This window comes from Phocoena sinus, chromosome 11 (genome assembly GCF_008692025.1).
Source record: "Phocoena sinus isolate mPhoSin1 chromosome 11, mPhoSin1.pri, whole genome shotgun sequence".
Taxonomy (NCBI): Eukaryota; Metazoa; Chordata; class Mammalia; order Artiodactyla; family Phocoenidae; genus Phocoena; species Phocoena sinus.
Window position 1 is genome coordinate 65,890,188 of NC_045773.1, and position 16,814 is coordinate 65,907,001.

The 16,814-nt window shown below is 39.9% G+C and overlaps 1 protein-coding gene across 4 annotated transcripts in view; it reads left to right on the top strand.

The window, feature by feature from the left end:
• Positions 1-16,814, top strand: part of MAPK14 (mitogen-activated protein kinase 14) — a 73,390-nt gene that overhangs the window by 28,017 nt on the left and 28,559 nt on the right. For all 4 annotated transcript variants that reach the window (XR_004352342.1, XM_032650217.1, XM_032650216.1 and 1 more), the window contains exons 3-6: positions 1,311-1,369; positions 14,945-15,056; positions 15,773-15,802; positions 16,455-16,502. Coding sequence is in view for 3 of the 4 variants with exons in the window: in XM_032650217.1 (XP_032506108.1) it covers positions 1,311-1,369; positions 14,945-15,056; positions 15,773-15,802; positions 16,455-16,502 (249 nt within the window). In the remaining variant the exon portion in view is untranslated. The remainder of the gene's footprint in view (positions 1-1,310; positions 1,370-14,944; positions 15,057-15,772; positions 15,803-16,454; positions 16,503-16,814) is intronic.

A 16,814-nucleotide genomic window follows, 5' to 3' on the forward strand; every position in this document is an offset into this window, starting at 1 on the left:
TTTGGGCTTCCCTGGTGGCGCAGTGGTTGAGAGTCTGCCTGCCAATGCAGGGGACGTGGGTTCGTGCCCCGGTCTGGGAGGATCCCACATGCCACGGAGTGGCTGGGCCCGTGAGCCATGGCCGCTGAGCCTGTGCGTCCGGAGCCTGTGCTCTGCGGCAGGGGAGGCCACAAGCAGTGAGAGGCCCATGTACCGCAAAAAAAAAAAAAAAGTGCCCTTTTTCATGATAATATTTTGAGTGTTGGTATATTTTACTGAGTCCACGGTCATGGGTCAGTTTTCATGAAGCCCATTTAGCTTTTGTTTTTTCCATTTCCAGTTTCCCTTAAATCTTGCTGAACATATTACACATGAATTATATGTCTTGTTTGCCTTCTTAGTGCCTAGCTTTGTGGAAATGAGTGGTCTGGGTTTTAGGAGGAACTGGGGAAGGGGGGGGATATTAAATTAATCAGTGTAAAGTCATGACCAGAAAAACTGCTCAAAGACCATGGATTACTGAGTATTAAGTAGCTCTTTGCTTTATCCTTGTATAAAGATAGCTTTTTTTTTCATTTTTATAGTCTGATCTAAATACCTGATAGTGATTAATAATCTTAATATTAAGAATATTATAAGAATAATACCAAGAATATACTGAGAAGATATATTGGGGCTTTAAAAATGTCAGTTTTGAAGACTATATAGTAATTTTTATTGAATAATATTTTTTAAAAATAAAAATGATACTGTAACAACAGCTATAGAAGTATGACTTTTTTCTGTTTGTTAATCATTAGACTATCAGTACATGTGTAAGTCAAGAGTCCTAAATCTTTTTGCTTCCTGATAAGCTAATGGTTATATGTGACCAAATTCTAAAGACATGAAGATTTTAGTAGTAAAATGAGTTATTATGAAAAGTGACGTTTAACAAGTAAAAAACAAAAGCATAATTTGGGTAAAAAATAAGTTGGAGTTATTAAATATATGATAATGTAGTGTTATTGAACTGAGAGCAGGATTTGGAATTAGTTCCTATTAAAATGACTAAGACCTGGGCTTCCCTGGTAGCGCAGTGGTTGAGAGTCCGCCTGCTGATGCAGGGGACGCAGGTTCGTGCCCTGGTCCGGGAAGATCCCACATGCCGCGGAGCGGCTGGGCCCATGAGCCATGGCCACTGAGTCTGCGCATCCAGAGCCTGTGCTCCGCAACGGGAGAGGCCACAGCAGTGAGAGGCCCGCGTACCGCAAAAAAAAAAAAAAAAAGACTAAGACCTGATGGATAAGTTCAGTATTTATTTACTGTTTGATTTTTATGTTTTCTTATAGGTGATTGGTCTGTTGGATGTTTTCACACCTGCAAGGTCTCTGGAGGAATTCAATGATGTGTGAGTAAATCCTCTGTGTTTGCCTTCCTCCGCTAGAGGTTAAAGATTAGCAGCCCATTTCTAATCCTGAACCACTTAGCACTATCAGACTTAGATTCTTTATTCCTGTCATCCAACTCTTCTGCGGAATGGGGAATGGATACAGAAGATGTATATTTTGGGGGGTATAAATTCGTATTTTCATCATCTCAGGCACATTGTGCCCTATTTGGAGACACAGTGGTGGGTCCTGGCAACAGTTCCATAGAGAAGAGTATAGGGAGTTTTGACCATGATTTTTATTCTCAAATTGTCTGTCCCAGCTTTCAAAGGGACATGTTTATATCAAGAAATGTAGTGGTGGGTTTCCCTGGTGGCGCGGTGGTTAAGAATCCGCCTGCCAATGCAGGGGATACGGGTTCGAGCCCTGGTCTGGGAAGATCCCACATGCCACGGAGCAACTCAGCCCGTGTGCCACAACTACTGAGCCTGCGTGCCATAACTACTGAAGCCCGTCTGCCTAGAGCCCATGCTCCGCAACAAGAGAAGCCACTGCAATGAGAAGCCCATGCACCGCAATAAAGAGTAGCCCCTGCTCGCCACAACTAGAGAAAGCTCATGCAGCAACGAAGACCCAACGCAGCCAAAAATAAATAAAATTATTTTTTAAAAAAAATAGAAAGAAATGTAGTGGAGTCCTGGTTTCATATAGATTCTTCCATTTCTTTTATCCTGCTTGTGTGTGGGAAATGCATGCTGATCTTTAAAGTATTGGATTTCTGTACTGGGACAAATGGTGAGCCTCATGTGTTTAGAAAGCTGATTCTCCCAGTTTTGTGACCATCTCTATTGTTTTAGCCTGGGGAACCCCCCCTAGAAAGAGGGCCTGAGATTCTCAGGAACCAGTAGTTGAGGGCTAGGGAAAACGAAACAGAGAGGAAGAGAAGGTTGCTACGAGGATATGTTATTAAGTCAGTCACCATTGTGTGCAACTGGGCTGAAAACTGCCAGGGTCTTCAGTTTTCCAAAAGTTGTGTAGAATGCACCTCAGATGGGAGCATTTACCCACTGGCTTCTGACTCCATTGGCAAGTGTTGCCCCATGGGGCAGTAATGCCCTCACCTGCCCAGGTTGCACCTGTATGAGTACAAGATAGATTCCAGCAAGTGTTGTGGATGTTGTGCAGGTGTTGTGTATGTGTGAGTGCTCTACTGTAGCTTTCCCAATATCTGAATTAACATACCTCCCGTCCCCAATTCACAAGTATACTATACCATAAGAGAGAAGGAACACCTTAAATTTAGGGTTATACATTTTGTCCTGGTGAAATTTTGGCGTTCCTAAGTGGAAAGGAGGACTATTGTGAAAATCCAAATAAAATTGCAGATCTTGGCCTCTCTTCCTTAACCTCTACTCTCCACTGTCCCCAGTGCTGAACTTAACCCCACCCTTATCCTGGGCTCAGTTTCTTCTACCCTTATCCTAGGCCAAGTGCAAGCACCATTTGCTCATTTCCCAAAGAACAAGTGGGAGGGAGTGGAGGAGATGTTTGAGCTTGTGTGTTCTGTCTAATGAAAGGTGGGGAAAAAATGAAAAAGAAATGTAGAATATTAAATGGAAAGAGAAGGAGGAAGGTAGCAAAAAAATCTCCCACCACTTGAACTTAGTTGGAACATGATATGACTGTGAGTCGAAGATGAAAGAAGGAGAATCTAGTCTAAGTGCAAGAACTCCCACCCACATTAACCTTGATCCTGCTAATGAAAGTTTAAGAAAAAACTTTGAACTTCCTTCAAGCAAAGGGGAAAAAAAAGGCAGTAACTAAGAACAGCTGTGCTTTCTAAGCCCTGCATGTCTCTAGAATGTGGAGGCTTCTAAAGCCTCCTTACTGGATGCCCCAGGCAGAAGCATGTGTGTTGCAAGTTGTTGAGCCCTGCTGTAGGCTATGTTTGGAAAAGAGAATATTGCCATGATGTTTTTTTTCTTTAACATTAATTCATTAATTTTTACTTTTTTGAGGATTTTTTTTTTTTTAAGAGCAGCTTTAGGTTTACAACAAAATTGAGGGGAAGGTACAGAGGTTTCCTGCTTACCCTCCTGCCCCTGTATATGCATAGCTTCCCTCATTATCACCAGAATGGTATATTTTTCACCAAGAATGGACCTATATTGACACATCATAATTACCCAAAGTCCATAGTTTACCATAGGATTCACTCTTAGTGTTGAAAAGTTTATGGATTTAGACAAATATATAATGACATATCATTATAATATCATACAGTGTATTTTCACTGCCCTAAGAATGATGGGTTTTGATATTCTGTCTAAATGTGGAAAAAATGCTGAAGTAATATGTTTGTGAATTACTTTAGAAAACATTTGAATCAGGATTGAGCTATAGCCCAAAATTTCAGGTGTGATGAGGATTGATTTTTTTTTTTTTAAGAAAGGAATTGATAATTCGCTGACCTAGGCTAATGCTGTATTTTGCCTTAATCAGGCATATGGAACTGGATTATGAGCCTGTTTTTCCTATGTCAAAGACCTTGTTTAAGGCTAGTTTCTTTGGGAGGTTAAGTTTTATCCATTGTGGGGCCTGTTGGCTCCTTTATCCATTTGAAGGCTCACTGACTTACAAGCATACCCACTGAACTGAAATTGCATTTATTTCTTCATTCATTCATTCAACAGATACCATGGCTACTGAGCAGCAATCTATTCTTTCTATGTAACTGTAACTGGGTTCTATTTGCTTATTTATTTCCAGCTTTACTGAGATATAACTGACATACAACATTGTGTAATTTGGGTTATGATTGTTTATAAATAAGAACTTAGTTCACCATTTGGGAGCAAATCTCAGTACTACTTGTTGAATACTTGCTGAGCAGAGTGTTAGAACAAGGCTCAGGATGATCAGAAACACTAGTCTTTCCCTTGATGAAATAAAAATCTTGTTAGGGGAAATAAATTCAGAACACTTTTGTAGGGGCTTCCCTGGTGGCACAGTGGTTAAGAATCTGCCTGCCAATGCAGGGGACACGGGTTCAAGCCCTGGTCCGGGAAGACCCCACATGTCACAGAGCAACGAAGCCCATGTGCCACAACTACTGAGCCTGCGCTCTAGAGCCCACAAGCCACAACTACTGAAGCCTGCGTGCCTAGAGCCTGTGCTCCGCAACAAGAGATGCCACTGCAATGAGAAGCCCGCGTACCACAACAAAGAGTAGCCCCAGCTCACCACAGCTAGAGAAAGCCCGCGTGCAGCAACGAAGACCCAACACAGCCAAAAAATAATAAATAAATAAAATAAGTAAATTAAAAAAAACAAAAACAACACTTTTGTAACCAAGTTATCCGTTGACTGTAAGACCTTGGACAAGTCACTTTTCCTCTCTGGGTCCCAGTTAGCTTCCGTGTAAAATGATGAAAATTGGGGTGGTTCACTTCTGAAGTGTTTTCAATCCCAGAGAATCTCTGAAAATAGAATGATGAACCTAAGGATACCTTTTGGAAAAATGTTTCATTGTTTACTTTTTTATGATTTATGTATCACTGAGAAAAAATTAGTACTTGTCCAGGACTATGGTTATTTCAGTATTTTCCAAAGTCATTTCAGAATTTGCATAAGAGATCAAACATCTTCACCTACAGTTACAGGTTGTGCAAATTTAAATACCTTTAGGGCCAGACAAATAACATAAACTAGGCTCAGTGCTATACAGAATACCTGCACTTCCTAAAAGCATTCAAATTTACATTAAAACAAAATAAACAGACAAAGACCCACTGTTCTGGCCAAATCAAACAAGCTGAAGACTAGAGTGGTTCTACAGGCTGCCAGGTTTAGAGCAAACAGTAATTTTGTTTTTTGTTTAAAATATTTATTCTTTTTTGGGGGGGGGTTGTTTGCTTCTTTTAATTTATTTTTTTAAATTTTTGTTTGTGTTGGATCTTTGTTGCTATGTGTGGGCTTTCTCTAGTTGTGGCGAGCAGGGGCTACTCTTCATTGCAGTGCGCAGGCTTCTCATTGAGGTGGCTTCTTTTGTTGCAGAGCACGGGGCTCTAGGTGCGTGGGCTTCAGTAGTTGTGGCACATGGGCTCAGTAGTGGTGGCGCGCAGGCTCTAGAGCGCAGGCTCAGCAGTTGTGGCGCACAGGCTTAGTTGCTCCGCGGCATATGGGATCTTCCCGGAGCAGGGCTCGAACCCGTGTTCTTAACCACTGCACCACCAGGGAAGCCCCAAACAGTAATTTTGAACATTAATTTTCTGTGCTAATTAACAAAATTTCTAATTACTTTTCATAGTTATAGTTGGCTTTTAATCATGTGTTATGTGTATTTGTGCCTTTATGTTTCAGTTAGCACTTTCCATTTATCATACAATTCAAGCTTTTACTGAATTTTAAATTTCTTAGTTAATAGGCATCCTACATAATTCATTAGTAAGACTATACTTTTGAGAAAGGAATAATAGATAGGTAGTGAGTTTTGATCATTAGAAACAATGTGCAGTTACTGAATATAACAGAGCTGGTGTTTAGAAAATGTGGAGTTAAAAGATGAGAATACAGTACCAAGTTGTTCTTGACTGCGATATGATGTGGTTGTACAGTTGGCAAAATTTTATAAGATATATCTAGATCTTTTTAGTGATTGGATATCATTTGGACATTTCTGTTTGCTGCTTTTTTTTATTTTGTTAAATTTTTGTCTGTGTTGGGTCTTCACTGCTGCACGAGGGCTTTCTCTAGTTGTGGCGAATGGGGGCTACTCTTCATTGCGGTGAACGCGCTTCTCATTGTGGTGGCTTCTCTTGTTTCAGAGCTTGAGCTCTAGGCGTGCGGGCTTCAGTAGTTGTGGCATGAGGGCTCACTAGTTGTGGCTCGTGGGCTCTAGAACGCAGGCTCAGTAGTTGTGGTGCATGGCCCCAGTTGCTCTGCATGTGGCATGTGGGATCCTCCTGGACCAAGGATCAAACCCGTGTCCCCTGCACCTGCAGGCAGATTCTTAACCACTGTGCCACCAGGGAAGTCCCGGGAAGGTAGATCCTTAACGATACAGTCAGGTCCTCACACACACACCAAGATGTAGAGCTTAGTGAAGCAGGAACCCACTAGGCAGCTCCATCATTGACTGCTTTGACGTAATCCATACTCCTGCTAGTGTTGGAGGGTTTCCTGCAGAGGCTTGGGGTGGCCGCAGCTCACCGGGGGGACATGGTCACTGGCAGCAGAAGTCGTGGGAAGCATTCCTTGGCGTGAGCCCTCCCAGAGTCTGCCACCAGCCCCACCAAAGAGCCGGGTAGGCTGTCTCTTTGCTTCCTGATGTTAATATTTGTCAGGAGGTGGCATATATGTGCCATATGCATGCTGCAAATATTTAGTTACCAATAGGAATCCAAAATCTTGAAATAGCCAGTATTAGAACCTAACCCTAGAGTAAGCTGCAACTTCATGCTACTACAACATTGCCTTTTCTTAACTATAGTGGTTCTCTGATCAAGCTTAGTAGACAATGAAGAGTTTTTGGACTCAGTGCAAACAACTTCCTCAGATTTCAGGAAAGCTGAATTGCCATTTTCCCCCGTATTTTATAACTTCCCATTCCAGGTTTCTTATACCCAAGTTCCTTATCTTTGCTTGGTTCTTGAAGAGGGATGTGGAAGTGGGGTTTTAGATTCTGCCGTGATCTAGAAGAAGATCTACAACAGGGTCAGTCAGCAGCCATTGTTTTAGTGAAAGCCAATGGGCAGATAATCACCTAGCTTATTTAGCCGTCCACTAACTAAAAATGATTGTTCAACCACTAAGTGTAGCCTTTTTTATCAGTGTAAAAGCTGCTGAATGTACCAAATAGGTAAAGGAAGTTTCTAGATTTATATTTTAACCTGATTTAATTCATAAATATTTAAATACCCATCCTGTGTTAAGCATAGTACTAGTCTCTGGGGAATATAACAAATTAGATAAACATGGTCCCTGATGATAGATTGAGACTCTTTAATTGGAGAGAAGAACAATTTAAATGACCAAACAAAATACAGTGTGATAGGTTCTGGAAGATCCTACATGATTTTTATTACTGTTCACTCTCTGACCTCATCTAATACTTTTCCCACTCACTCTCTCCATTCCAGCCACTCTGGCCTCTTTATTCTTCCTTGAATACAGGCATCCACATTCCCAGTAGAACCTTTGTACTGGTTTCTAATGTTGGCCTGGAACACTCTCCCCACATATCCCCATGACTGATTCCTTCATTTCCTTCAAGACCCTACCGAAAGGTCATTTCATCAGAAGCTTTTTTTTTCCCTCTCCACCATAGCTGAAATACTACCCCCACTGTCAGGGTCTACTCCTTACCCTACTTTCTTCTTAGCAAATTTTATCATCATATATTTATTGTTGTCTGTCTTCTCCCTGTAGCTTGTAAGCTCTATTAGAGCAGGGAGTTTATTTTCTTCCTTGTTGAGTCTTCTTTATTTGGCTGTGTTGGGTCTTCGTTGCTGCGTGTGGGCTTTCTTTTCTCTAGTTGCAAGAGAGCAGAAGCTGCTCTTCATTGCGGTGTGTGGGCTTCTCATTGTGGTGGCTTCTCTTGTTGCAGAGCATGGGCTCTAGGCTCGCGGGCTTCAGTAGTTTTGGCACGCAGGCTCAGTAGTTGTGGCTCTCAGGCTCTAGAGCGCAGGCTCAGTAGTTGTGGCACATGGGCTTAGTTGCTCCACAGCACGTGGGATCTTCCCAGACGAGGGATCGAACCCATGTGCCCTGCATTGGCAGGCAGATTCTTAACCACTGCGCCACCAGGGAAGCCCCCTTGTTGAGTCTTTAGTAGTTAGAAATTCTCAGAAGTTGAGAGTGATGAACTGAATTGTATAATACCACATATAAAATTGTACACATTGGGCTTCCCTGGTGGCGCAGTGGTTGAGAGTCCACCTGCCGATGCAGGGGACACGGCCTCGTGCCCCGGTCCGGGAAGATCCCACATGCCACGGAGTGGCTGGGCCCGTGAGCCATGGCTGCTGAGCCTGCGCATCCAGAGCCTGTGCTCCGCAGCAGGAGAGGCCACGACAGTGAGAGACCTGTGTACCACAAAAAAAAAAAAAAAAAAAATTGTACACATCTTATGTCTTTTTGGCTCTAAGTCTATTTCTAGTCACATTTTTCTTGATCCAGAGCTCTATTATTTGAAAGTTTGCTAACCCTTCTCATTGGGTAAATGCTGTGTGATAGGTTGTATGTAAGATGTCAAAACTAAAGGCCTTCAGTTGCATGTGGTCTCATTAATGAGATGAAGCATAAATGCTTACCTAAAACAACTTAAAGGACCAAGTCAAATTTGCAGTGTCAAAGCAACATACAGGGTATTAAGTAATCTCAGAATATGAGAGAAACTTAGTGGAGGAAAGCCTCTAAAGAAGGTAATAACTGTATTTGAAGAAACAGATAAATAAGGATTGGGTGTAGAGGTCGAAATATATTCCAGATAGTCAAAGAAATGAAGGAAATGTATAAAGTATACAAAAAAGGAGATTTGTGTGGAATGGAGACTGTTAAAGGAGTAGTTAACTGTTGATTTTTCTTTTGTACTTGGATAAAAATTGTGTTTTGGTAAATTATGAATTTTTTTTTTTTGGTGGAGCAGGAGAGCTCTTTTCCTAATTTAGCTAAGAGGCATTATCTGCTTGGAAGTAGTGCTTTCCTCTATCACTGAAAGAAATTCCCAGCCCAGTTGTTTGGACTTACAGAAATATTCTTCTTCCTTGAAAATAGGTTGAGTGCTCAAGATTGGTAATACAGAAAGAGAAGCAGTCTGGGAGAAAGATGAATGAGTTAACTGTATTAACAGTTATATTTGCAATTTATTTCCGTATCAGAGAGGTCTGCTAAAATGAGGATGGAGAGTTGGTAAAGCATGTAGGTGTCGTCACTGACTCACATTTGAAATCTAAACAAATTACACATCCTTTAAGAAAACACCATTCAGTTTTTGTCTGACGTGATCAGTAAGATGCCCCCTTTTTCTCAGATTAGCTGTTGTAAAAAGGTAAAGAAGCTTCAAGGTATAGTTTTGAGTTTGATTCTCTCAAGAAATTTTCCTGTAATTAACTGCTTCCTAAGTCTGGATTGGTGCCCTCCCCTGTGTGTTCTCCAGCACCTTGATGTACACTTTTATAACTCTAATTATGCTCTATTATGAGTATATACCTTCCTCTCATCTAAATTCTGTATCTTTCTTTTCCACTGTTGTACTCCTAGTGCTCAACAATAAATATTTGTTGATGGAGTGACTGAATGAATGAATAACCTTGTGCTTTCCTGTTTATAACTGGTTGGCAATCTAGTTGTCTGATAGCATGCCCAGTGCATTCTCTTTTGACTAACTTTTTTGTTTTTATCTTGGAATATAGACCATATGGTAGAATATTGAATCTGGTTTATTTGATGCAGGTAATGTAGAGGGCATCTTTCAGTAATCTTTAGTTCAAATGAGGAGAATAGTTTGTTGTGAAATAAGCTGGCTAAGCTGCCTACCTGGCTGCTGAATGGTGCTTTTACCCCTTACATTGGAACAGTCTGGTCTGCTTACCAGATAAGATCTTTGGCATGAGTATTCCAATAAGATATGCCCTTGCCTGGTCTTACTAGTAATACTATATGAGTTGTCCTGGGTCATTCAATTAAATTCAGTGGTAATTGAGTGCCTGATATCTGCTACACAATGTTTTTAGGTACTTTAGATACTACAGAGGACAAAAAAGAAGCCTGTCCTCCTTGAACATTGTACAGATAGATAGCAATAAACAATGAGCATATAAAAGAGGAAGTTAGCATGTTAGCAAGCAGTAATGCTATGGACAAGAGGAAAAGATAGAGCAGGGAAGTGTGAGGGTTGGGGGAGAGATGCAATTTTAAGTGGGGTGGTAAGGATAGGCCTCATTGAAAAGGTGAATTTTGAGCAAAAATTTGAAGAAGTAGAAGAATTAGACTTGTGGATATCTGGAGGAAGAGCATTCCAGGCAGAAGGAACAGCCAGTGCAAAAGTCCTGAGGCAGAAGACTGCATGCTGTATTGGAATTGCAGCAAGGGGCCCTGTGTGGCTGCAGTAAGGAGGCCAGTGTGGAGCTAAGTGAGAGCAGGGGAGAGAAGTAGATGAAGAAATGAGAGAGAGAATTGGGGACAGGATGCTGGATTATGTACAGCTTTAACTGCTGCTGAAGGGATTTTTGTCTTTAAGTGAAATGGGAAGCCTTTTGAGAGGAGTGACATGGTCTATTTTTCATTTTTACAGAATCACTCTGCTGTTTTCAGAATAGGCTGTAGTGAGTCCCAAGGATCATTGGGTGTATTTCAGAAGCATGTGGTTACGAATTGTCAATCCCTATGGTTATTTTAAATACTTTGTTTTAATATGGAAATGTTTTTTGCCCTTTTTGATAATTATTTTATCAAATAGGGCTGACGGTAGTAGAGATGCCAAACTATAGATATAGAAGAGATTTTTTTCTACATAGGTTCTGATTGTATTATGCTTCAAAAAAAGAAAAGGCAGTAGAGTAGGAGTCTTTGACAATTGGGTGTTATCCAAGAAGCGCTTAATAAATGAAGCTCTAAATGGGGTGCTGTCTTGAGTACTGAAAACCACTTATTGTAGACTTCTGCCTTTTTGCTGGTACAGTACATTTTACTTTGAGAAATGATGGTTTATGCTCTTTATAGTTTAAGTTTAAAGGAAACCATCCTCACAAGAAAAGTGGAAAACAAGATTTGTATCATCAGGCTGTGAAATCATATTTTCAGCCCTCTACCTAATAAAGCCCTACTTATCTAATTCCTTTTTAAAGATGGGGGAACTAGGTAGCTTTCCAGCTGTTGGTCAGATTTAATTATTTGAGGTGTTCTGAACACTGACAGTAATAGGCATGTCTTTACTAAAATGTAATTAATTAAGCAATTAAATGTAATTGCTTTGTAGAGACTAATACTATAGAAATTATGTGGCATCTGCTTTTTTTTAGTTTATTAAATTTATTTATTTTTGGCTGCATTGGGTCCTCGTTGCTGCGCAGATTTCTCTAGTTGCAGTGAGCGGGGGCCGCTCTTCGTTGCGGTGCACAGGCTTCTCATTTCAGTGGCTTCTCTTGTTGCAGAGCACAGGCTTTAGGTGCATGGGCTTCAGTAGTTGTGGCTCACGGGCTCTAGAGCTCAGCCTCAGTAGTTGTGGCATGCGGGCTTAGTTGCTCCACGGCATGTGGGATCTTCCCGGATCAGGGCTCGAACCCGTGTACCCTGCATTGGCAGGCAGATTTAACAACTGTGCCACAAGGGAAGCCCCTATGTGGCATCTATTAATGCTCCTTTTGGGACTGGCTTATTTAAAATGTGCCCATCAACATTTTCCTCCCACTTCCTGGTTCACTACTTTTAGAAATTGTTATGTCTTCCATAAGCATTCAGGAACTTTGCACAACACTTGCTTTTGTCCACTGTTGCAAAATTTATTTCAAAAACCTTTCTATATGTGATGAGTTGGAATTTGACAATTGGTTTTCATGGATTGGTCTTTTGGGCTTCGTGGAAACAACATATAGTGATTAGGTTAGTTCCTGCCAGACACATCTGCCATGAATAATGTGGTTCAGCTGATTTGATTGGAGCCTAGCAGCAACGTTTGATAGTTATCACTATATAGACTGATTAACCTTATGTACTTATATAATGTCTTGACAGTCTCTCCCGGTGTCTGGAAATTTTAGTGATAAAATGAATGTGGTCTCTGATGGGGAGGGGACTTAAAGGGAATTACACAGTGGTAGAATATTCTTTTTTCTTTTTTAAAAAATAAATATATTTTATTTATTTATTTTTTGGCTGAGTTGGGTCTTCGTTGCTGTGTGCGGACTTTCTCTAGTTGTGGCGAGTGGGGGCTCCTCTTCGTTGCAGTGCATGGGCTCCTCGTTGCAGTGGCCTCTCTTGTTGCGGAGCGCGGGCTCTAGGCGCGCAGGCTTCAGTAGTTGTGGCACGTGGGTTCAGTAGTTGTGGCTCACGGGCTCTAGAGCGCAGGCTCAGTAGTTGTGGCACATGGACTTAGTTGCTCCGCGACATGTGGGATCTTCCCAGACCAGGGCTCTAAACCCACGTCCCCTGCATTGGCAGGCGGATTCTTAACCACTGTGCCACCAGGGAAGCCCAGTGGTGGAATATTCTAACTAAAAGCATGCTCGCTCTCTCAGGCTGTGCAGTTAGTGGTCTTCTGTCTGTATAGGGTTTTTTAAGTTATTGGTAACCATTTAAACCCAATACTCAGACTTGAAATTACTATGTTTGCTTTGGTAGTACTGCTTAACACCTTTGAGAACTAGCGCAGACATTAGAGAGTTAAGATTTTTAGGTTTTATTTCAAGACAAATTAAGATAGATTTCTAGGTAGAATCATGCAGAACAGTATTTCCTTTTTTTACCTTTTCTCCTTAAAAATATGTTTGAAAGTTGAAAGAATAATCCTCTTACTATTCAATGTCATAAAATGTAGTTATTTGCAAAACAGTCTTATAAAACAAAAATTGGATTCCCTCTTCCTCAACCTGAGCCTTGCAAATTGTCATAATTGGTATTATGGATATGGCAACCATTATCCCAGATTTTCTGGGGGAAGTTCTGATTTCACAATATTAACCAGTTATTCACAACATTCTCGTATTTGTCGGATTTTGTATCAATTTGGGGTTAAAAAAATACAGTGACTGTGATTAGGATGGAATATTGCAACATTTATAAAACTTAAAAGAAATCATTCTCTTGACTTAAATTCTCTGTCAACTGGAAGAATTTGGAGGCAGTATGGGCTGTGATTTAAGATCATATTCTCTAAGATCAAACAGTTGTGGATTCAGCCCCTGACATTACCACTCTTTTAACCTTGAGCAGGTTATATATACTTGTTCTGTCTTGTGTTTCCTCCTCAGGGAAATGGGAATACTAATGGAACTTACCTTACAGCTTTGTTGGGAAGAGTGTATGAGACACGGGCATAATAAATAGTGCTTGGCACAGAATAAGCACGAATGCCTTTGATTATGTTATGTTGAGCTTGGAGCATCTCTTAAATCAGAGCAACCTTTGTGAAAATATTTCCAAAAATCCAATATAGTCTTTAAGTGACAGAGTATACTCTTTCCTCAAGGCAATATAAACATGCAAGTTTTAAAAATATGAAGGGCTAAAAAATCTAACTTAAGGTTACATCTATGCTAAGTCCTATTGCTCTTCATCAAATTGGGAACTGACCATAGCAGCCCAACAGGGAAATTAGGAAACAGAAAAAGAAAAATTTTAATTCTTCTTTGAGGAAAGAAAGTAATAAATGTGGTGGTGTGTGTGTGTGTGTGTGTGTGTGTGTGTGTGTGTGTAAAGAGAGGTTATACACATATATAGTCATGTAAGACATTAATAGTATATTTAAATTTACTGACCTGGTTTCTTTTCTTCCAAATTTATCAAAAATAAAAATTGAAATGACATGAAATCAGCATTTTTTTATAGCTCAACTGATATACATTATTATTCAGCCTCAGGAATGGGTAATCATTCTCATACTAGATAAAACCTAACTGAATTTTTAAAAACTCCACTTCTTTAGTACTGATTGTGGTTGTTATGTTCCCGTAGCAGTGTGATACGGTAATGAGTGAGTAAGGCATTGCATCTAGAATATCTGTGGTGAACCTGTTGGACTTGAATGTAATCATTCCCTAATCTTATGATGTAAGGACAGGATACATATCCAGCACCACACCTGTGGGGAGAAGTTCTAGAATGCCTCATCTTGCTTGCAGATAAATTTTGTTCCTCCTTCCTTTAAAGTAAATGCAGGAATATTGTCAGTGAACAATATCCTTTTACCAGTCATTCCTGAAAAAGGAGAGGTATAATTTGAAAATTTAAAGATACTCCTATTTTATTTATTTATTTTTTAATTGAGGTATAGTTGATTTACAATGTTGTGTTAGTTTCTGGTGTACAGCAGAATACTGTACAGCAGTATTCTCTTTATTTATATACATATATTTCTGAATCACTAATCCAAAACTCCTAATTTATCCCTCCCCCGCATGGTAATCATAAATTTGTTTTCTATGTCTGTGAGTCTGCTTCTGTTTTGTAAATAAGTTCATTTGAAGATACTCCTATTTTAGACCCTACAGGATATATAATGAGGTGAGAAATGTAATGGCGGATTTAAAAATATGGCCATGCATTTAGTTATACTGTGTATTTCTCATACAATAATATCATTTTTAAGAAAAATGATACTAACACATTTATCATTCTAATCTCCATTTTTGTTTTTTTTCTTTTCTTTAGAGAACCTAGGAAAAGATGTCAAGTAGGAACTAGTATAAAAATTTTCAGAAAAATAGACGACAGGTAGTAAAGTTAGAATAGTGATGTTGGAAACAAGCCGCGTGTGAGTAGCTACTAAGCTTTTAGGTGTCACTGCGGTACTTACTGAGTGGACTTCTAACAGTCTTTTGAAGATCAGAGCTTTCTTAGGGTTCTGGATTATTGTGTAACTGTCCATTAATTTCTAGGTACCTGGTGACCCATCTCATGGGGGCAGATCTGAACAACATTGTGAAATGTCAGAAGCTTACGGATGACCACGTTCAGTTCCTTATCTACCAGATTCTCCGAGGTCTCAAGGTACAGTCAGTATTAGTAATAATTTTGAGGAATGAATTCTCTCTCTCCCTCTTTCCCTTCTATTTAGGGCTTAAGGGAAAACAAACAAAACTTTCTTATGGAAAATTTCAAATACAGAAATCACAAGTACAATCATAGTATAATGAACCCCTGTGTTTATTCAGCGACCACAATTACCAACATATGGTTAATCTTGTTTCTTTTGTATTCCCCCAAACCCTGGATTATTTTAAGGCAAGTCTAGACATCATATCACTCCACCCATCAATACTTCTGTAGGCATGTCTGAGAGTTAAAGACTCTTCATTATTACATCTAAACAATAATAATAATTTCTTGATGTAATCTAATATCTGGTCAGTGTCATGTTGAAACTTTGAAAACATCCTCAAGAAGCCTAATTTATTTGTGGCAGGGGCAGTTTTTAAATTAAACCACCTTTAATATTTAGCATCTTTGAGTCCTTATTGTGCTCCAGAGCACCCACCAGGAAACAGGTTGAAAGCTCTATTTCACTCATACTCCAGCTCTGTGAACAGAGTTGATGGTATGGAAATCATAGTTATGATAAATGTACAGACTACTGATAATTACTTGTTCTGATTGCTAATCCTGCTGTTAATACTAGCATTTCTTATTGACTCATAAAAATGTACTTCAAATATGTCATATGACAGTAGGAGGCTGGACATAACTGAGTTTTTGCTTTTTCACAGTATATACATTCAGCCGACATAATTCACAGGGTAGGTATTGTCTTTTGATTAAATTATTGGGGTGCTGGTGGCTAGGGAGATTGACAAGATCCTAATCTAAGCTTATTTTAGCCATTGAAATATTGAGCGATTGCAACTTTGCTCTAGGTTTAACTAAAGAATGAAGATATATAGTTTTTACCTATTTAAGGCTAATGAGGACTAGATAGTGACTATAGAATGGAGATTGTTTATAGTTAGATGAAGTCTTTTTTTTTTTTTAATTTATGTTTATTTTTGGCTGCGTTGGGTCTTCGTTGCTGCACGCAGGCTTTCTCTAGTTGTGGTGAGCAGGGGCTACTCATTGTTGTGGTGTATGGGCTTCTCATTGTGGAGCACAGGCTCTAGGCGTGTGGGCTTCAGTAGTTGTGGCATGTGGGCTCAGTAGTTGTGGCTTGCCGGCTCTAGAGCACAGGCTCAGTAGTTGTGGCGCACGGGCTTAGTTGCTCCGCGGCATGTGGGATCTTCCTGGACCAGGGCTCGAACCCATGTCCCCTGCATTGGCAGGTGGATTCTTAACCACTGCGCCACCAGGGAAGCCCTAGATGAAGTCTTTTATGTTTAGCACTTCATCATTACCCTTAGGGAAAGAATTTACCATGTGTCATAAAGTTGATCCTGTTCTCTCTTACTTGCTTCCTAGGACCTAAAACCTAGTAATCTAGCTGTGAATGAAGACTGTGAGCTGAAGGTAGGATGAAGTGACAGTGGTAATTGTTTCACCTTGTAACTATATGTTTAACTAACCAGGCAAATTTATATAGGGAATGTGTTTATAAAGCCATGACTTTTAACCTGAAAATTCTTATTGTCCTTAGGAATATCATTAGACTTTGAAATTTAAACCAGAGATTTAGTAAGCTTTAGTTTAAGTGATATTGAAGGTAGCATCAAGTGTCTTGTTTTCATTCTAAAATAAAGTTAAATTGAAATTTAATATATTAGTTATAATAAAGGAGAATTATAGTGTGAATATCAAGTAAGCAGTCCTCTTGAAGAGTAA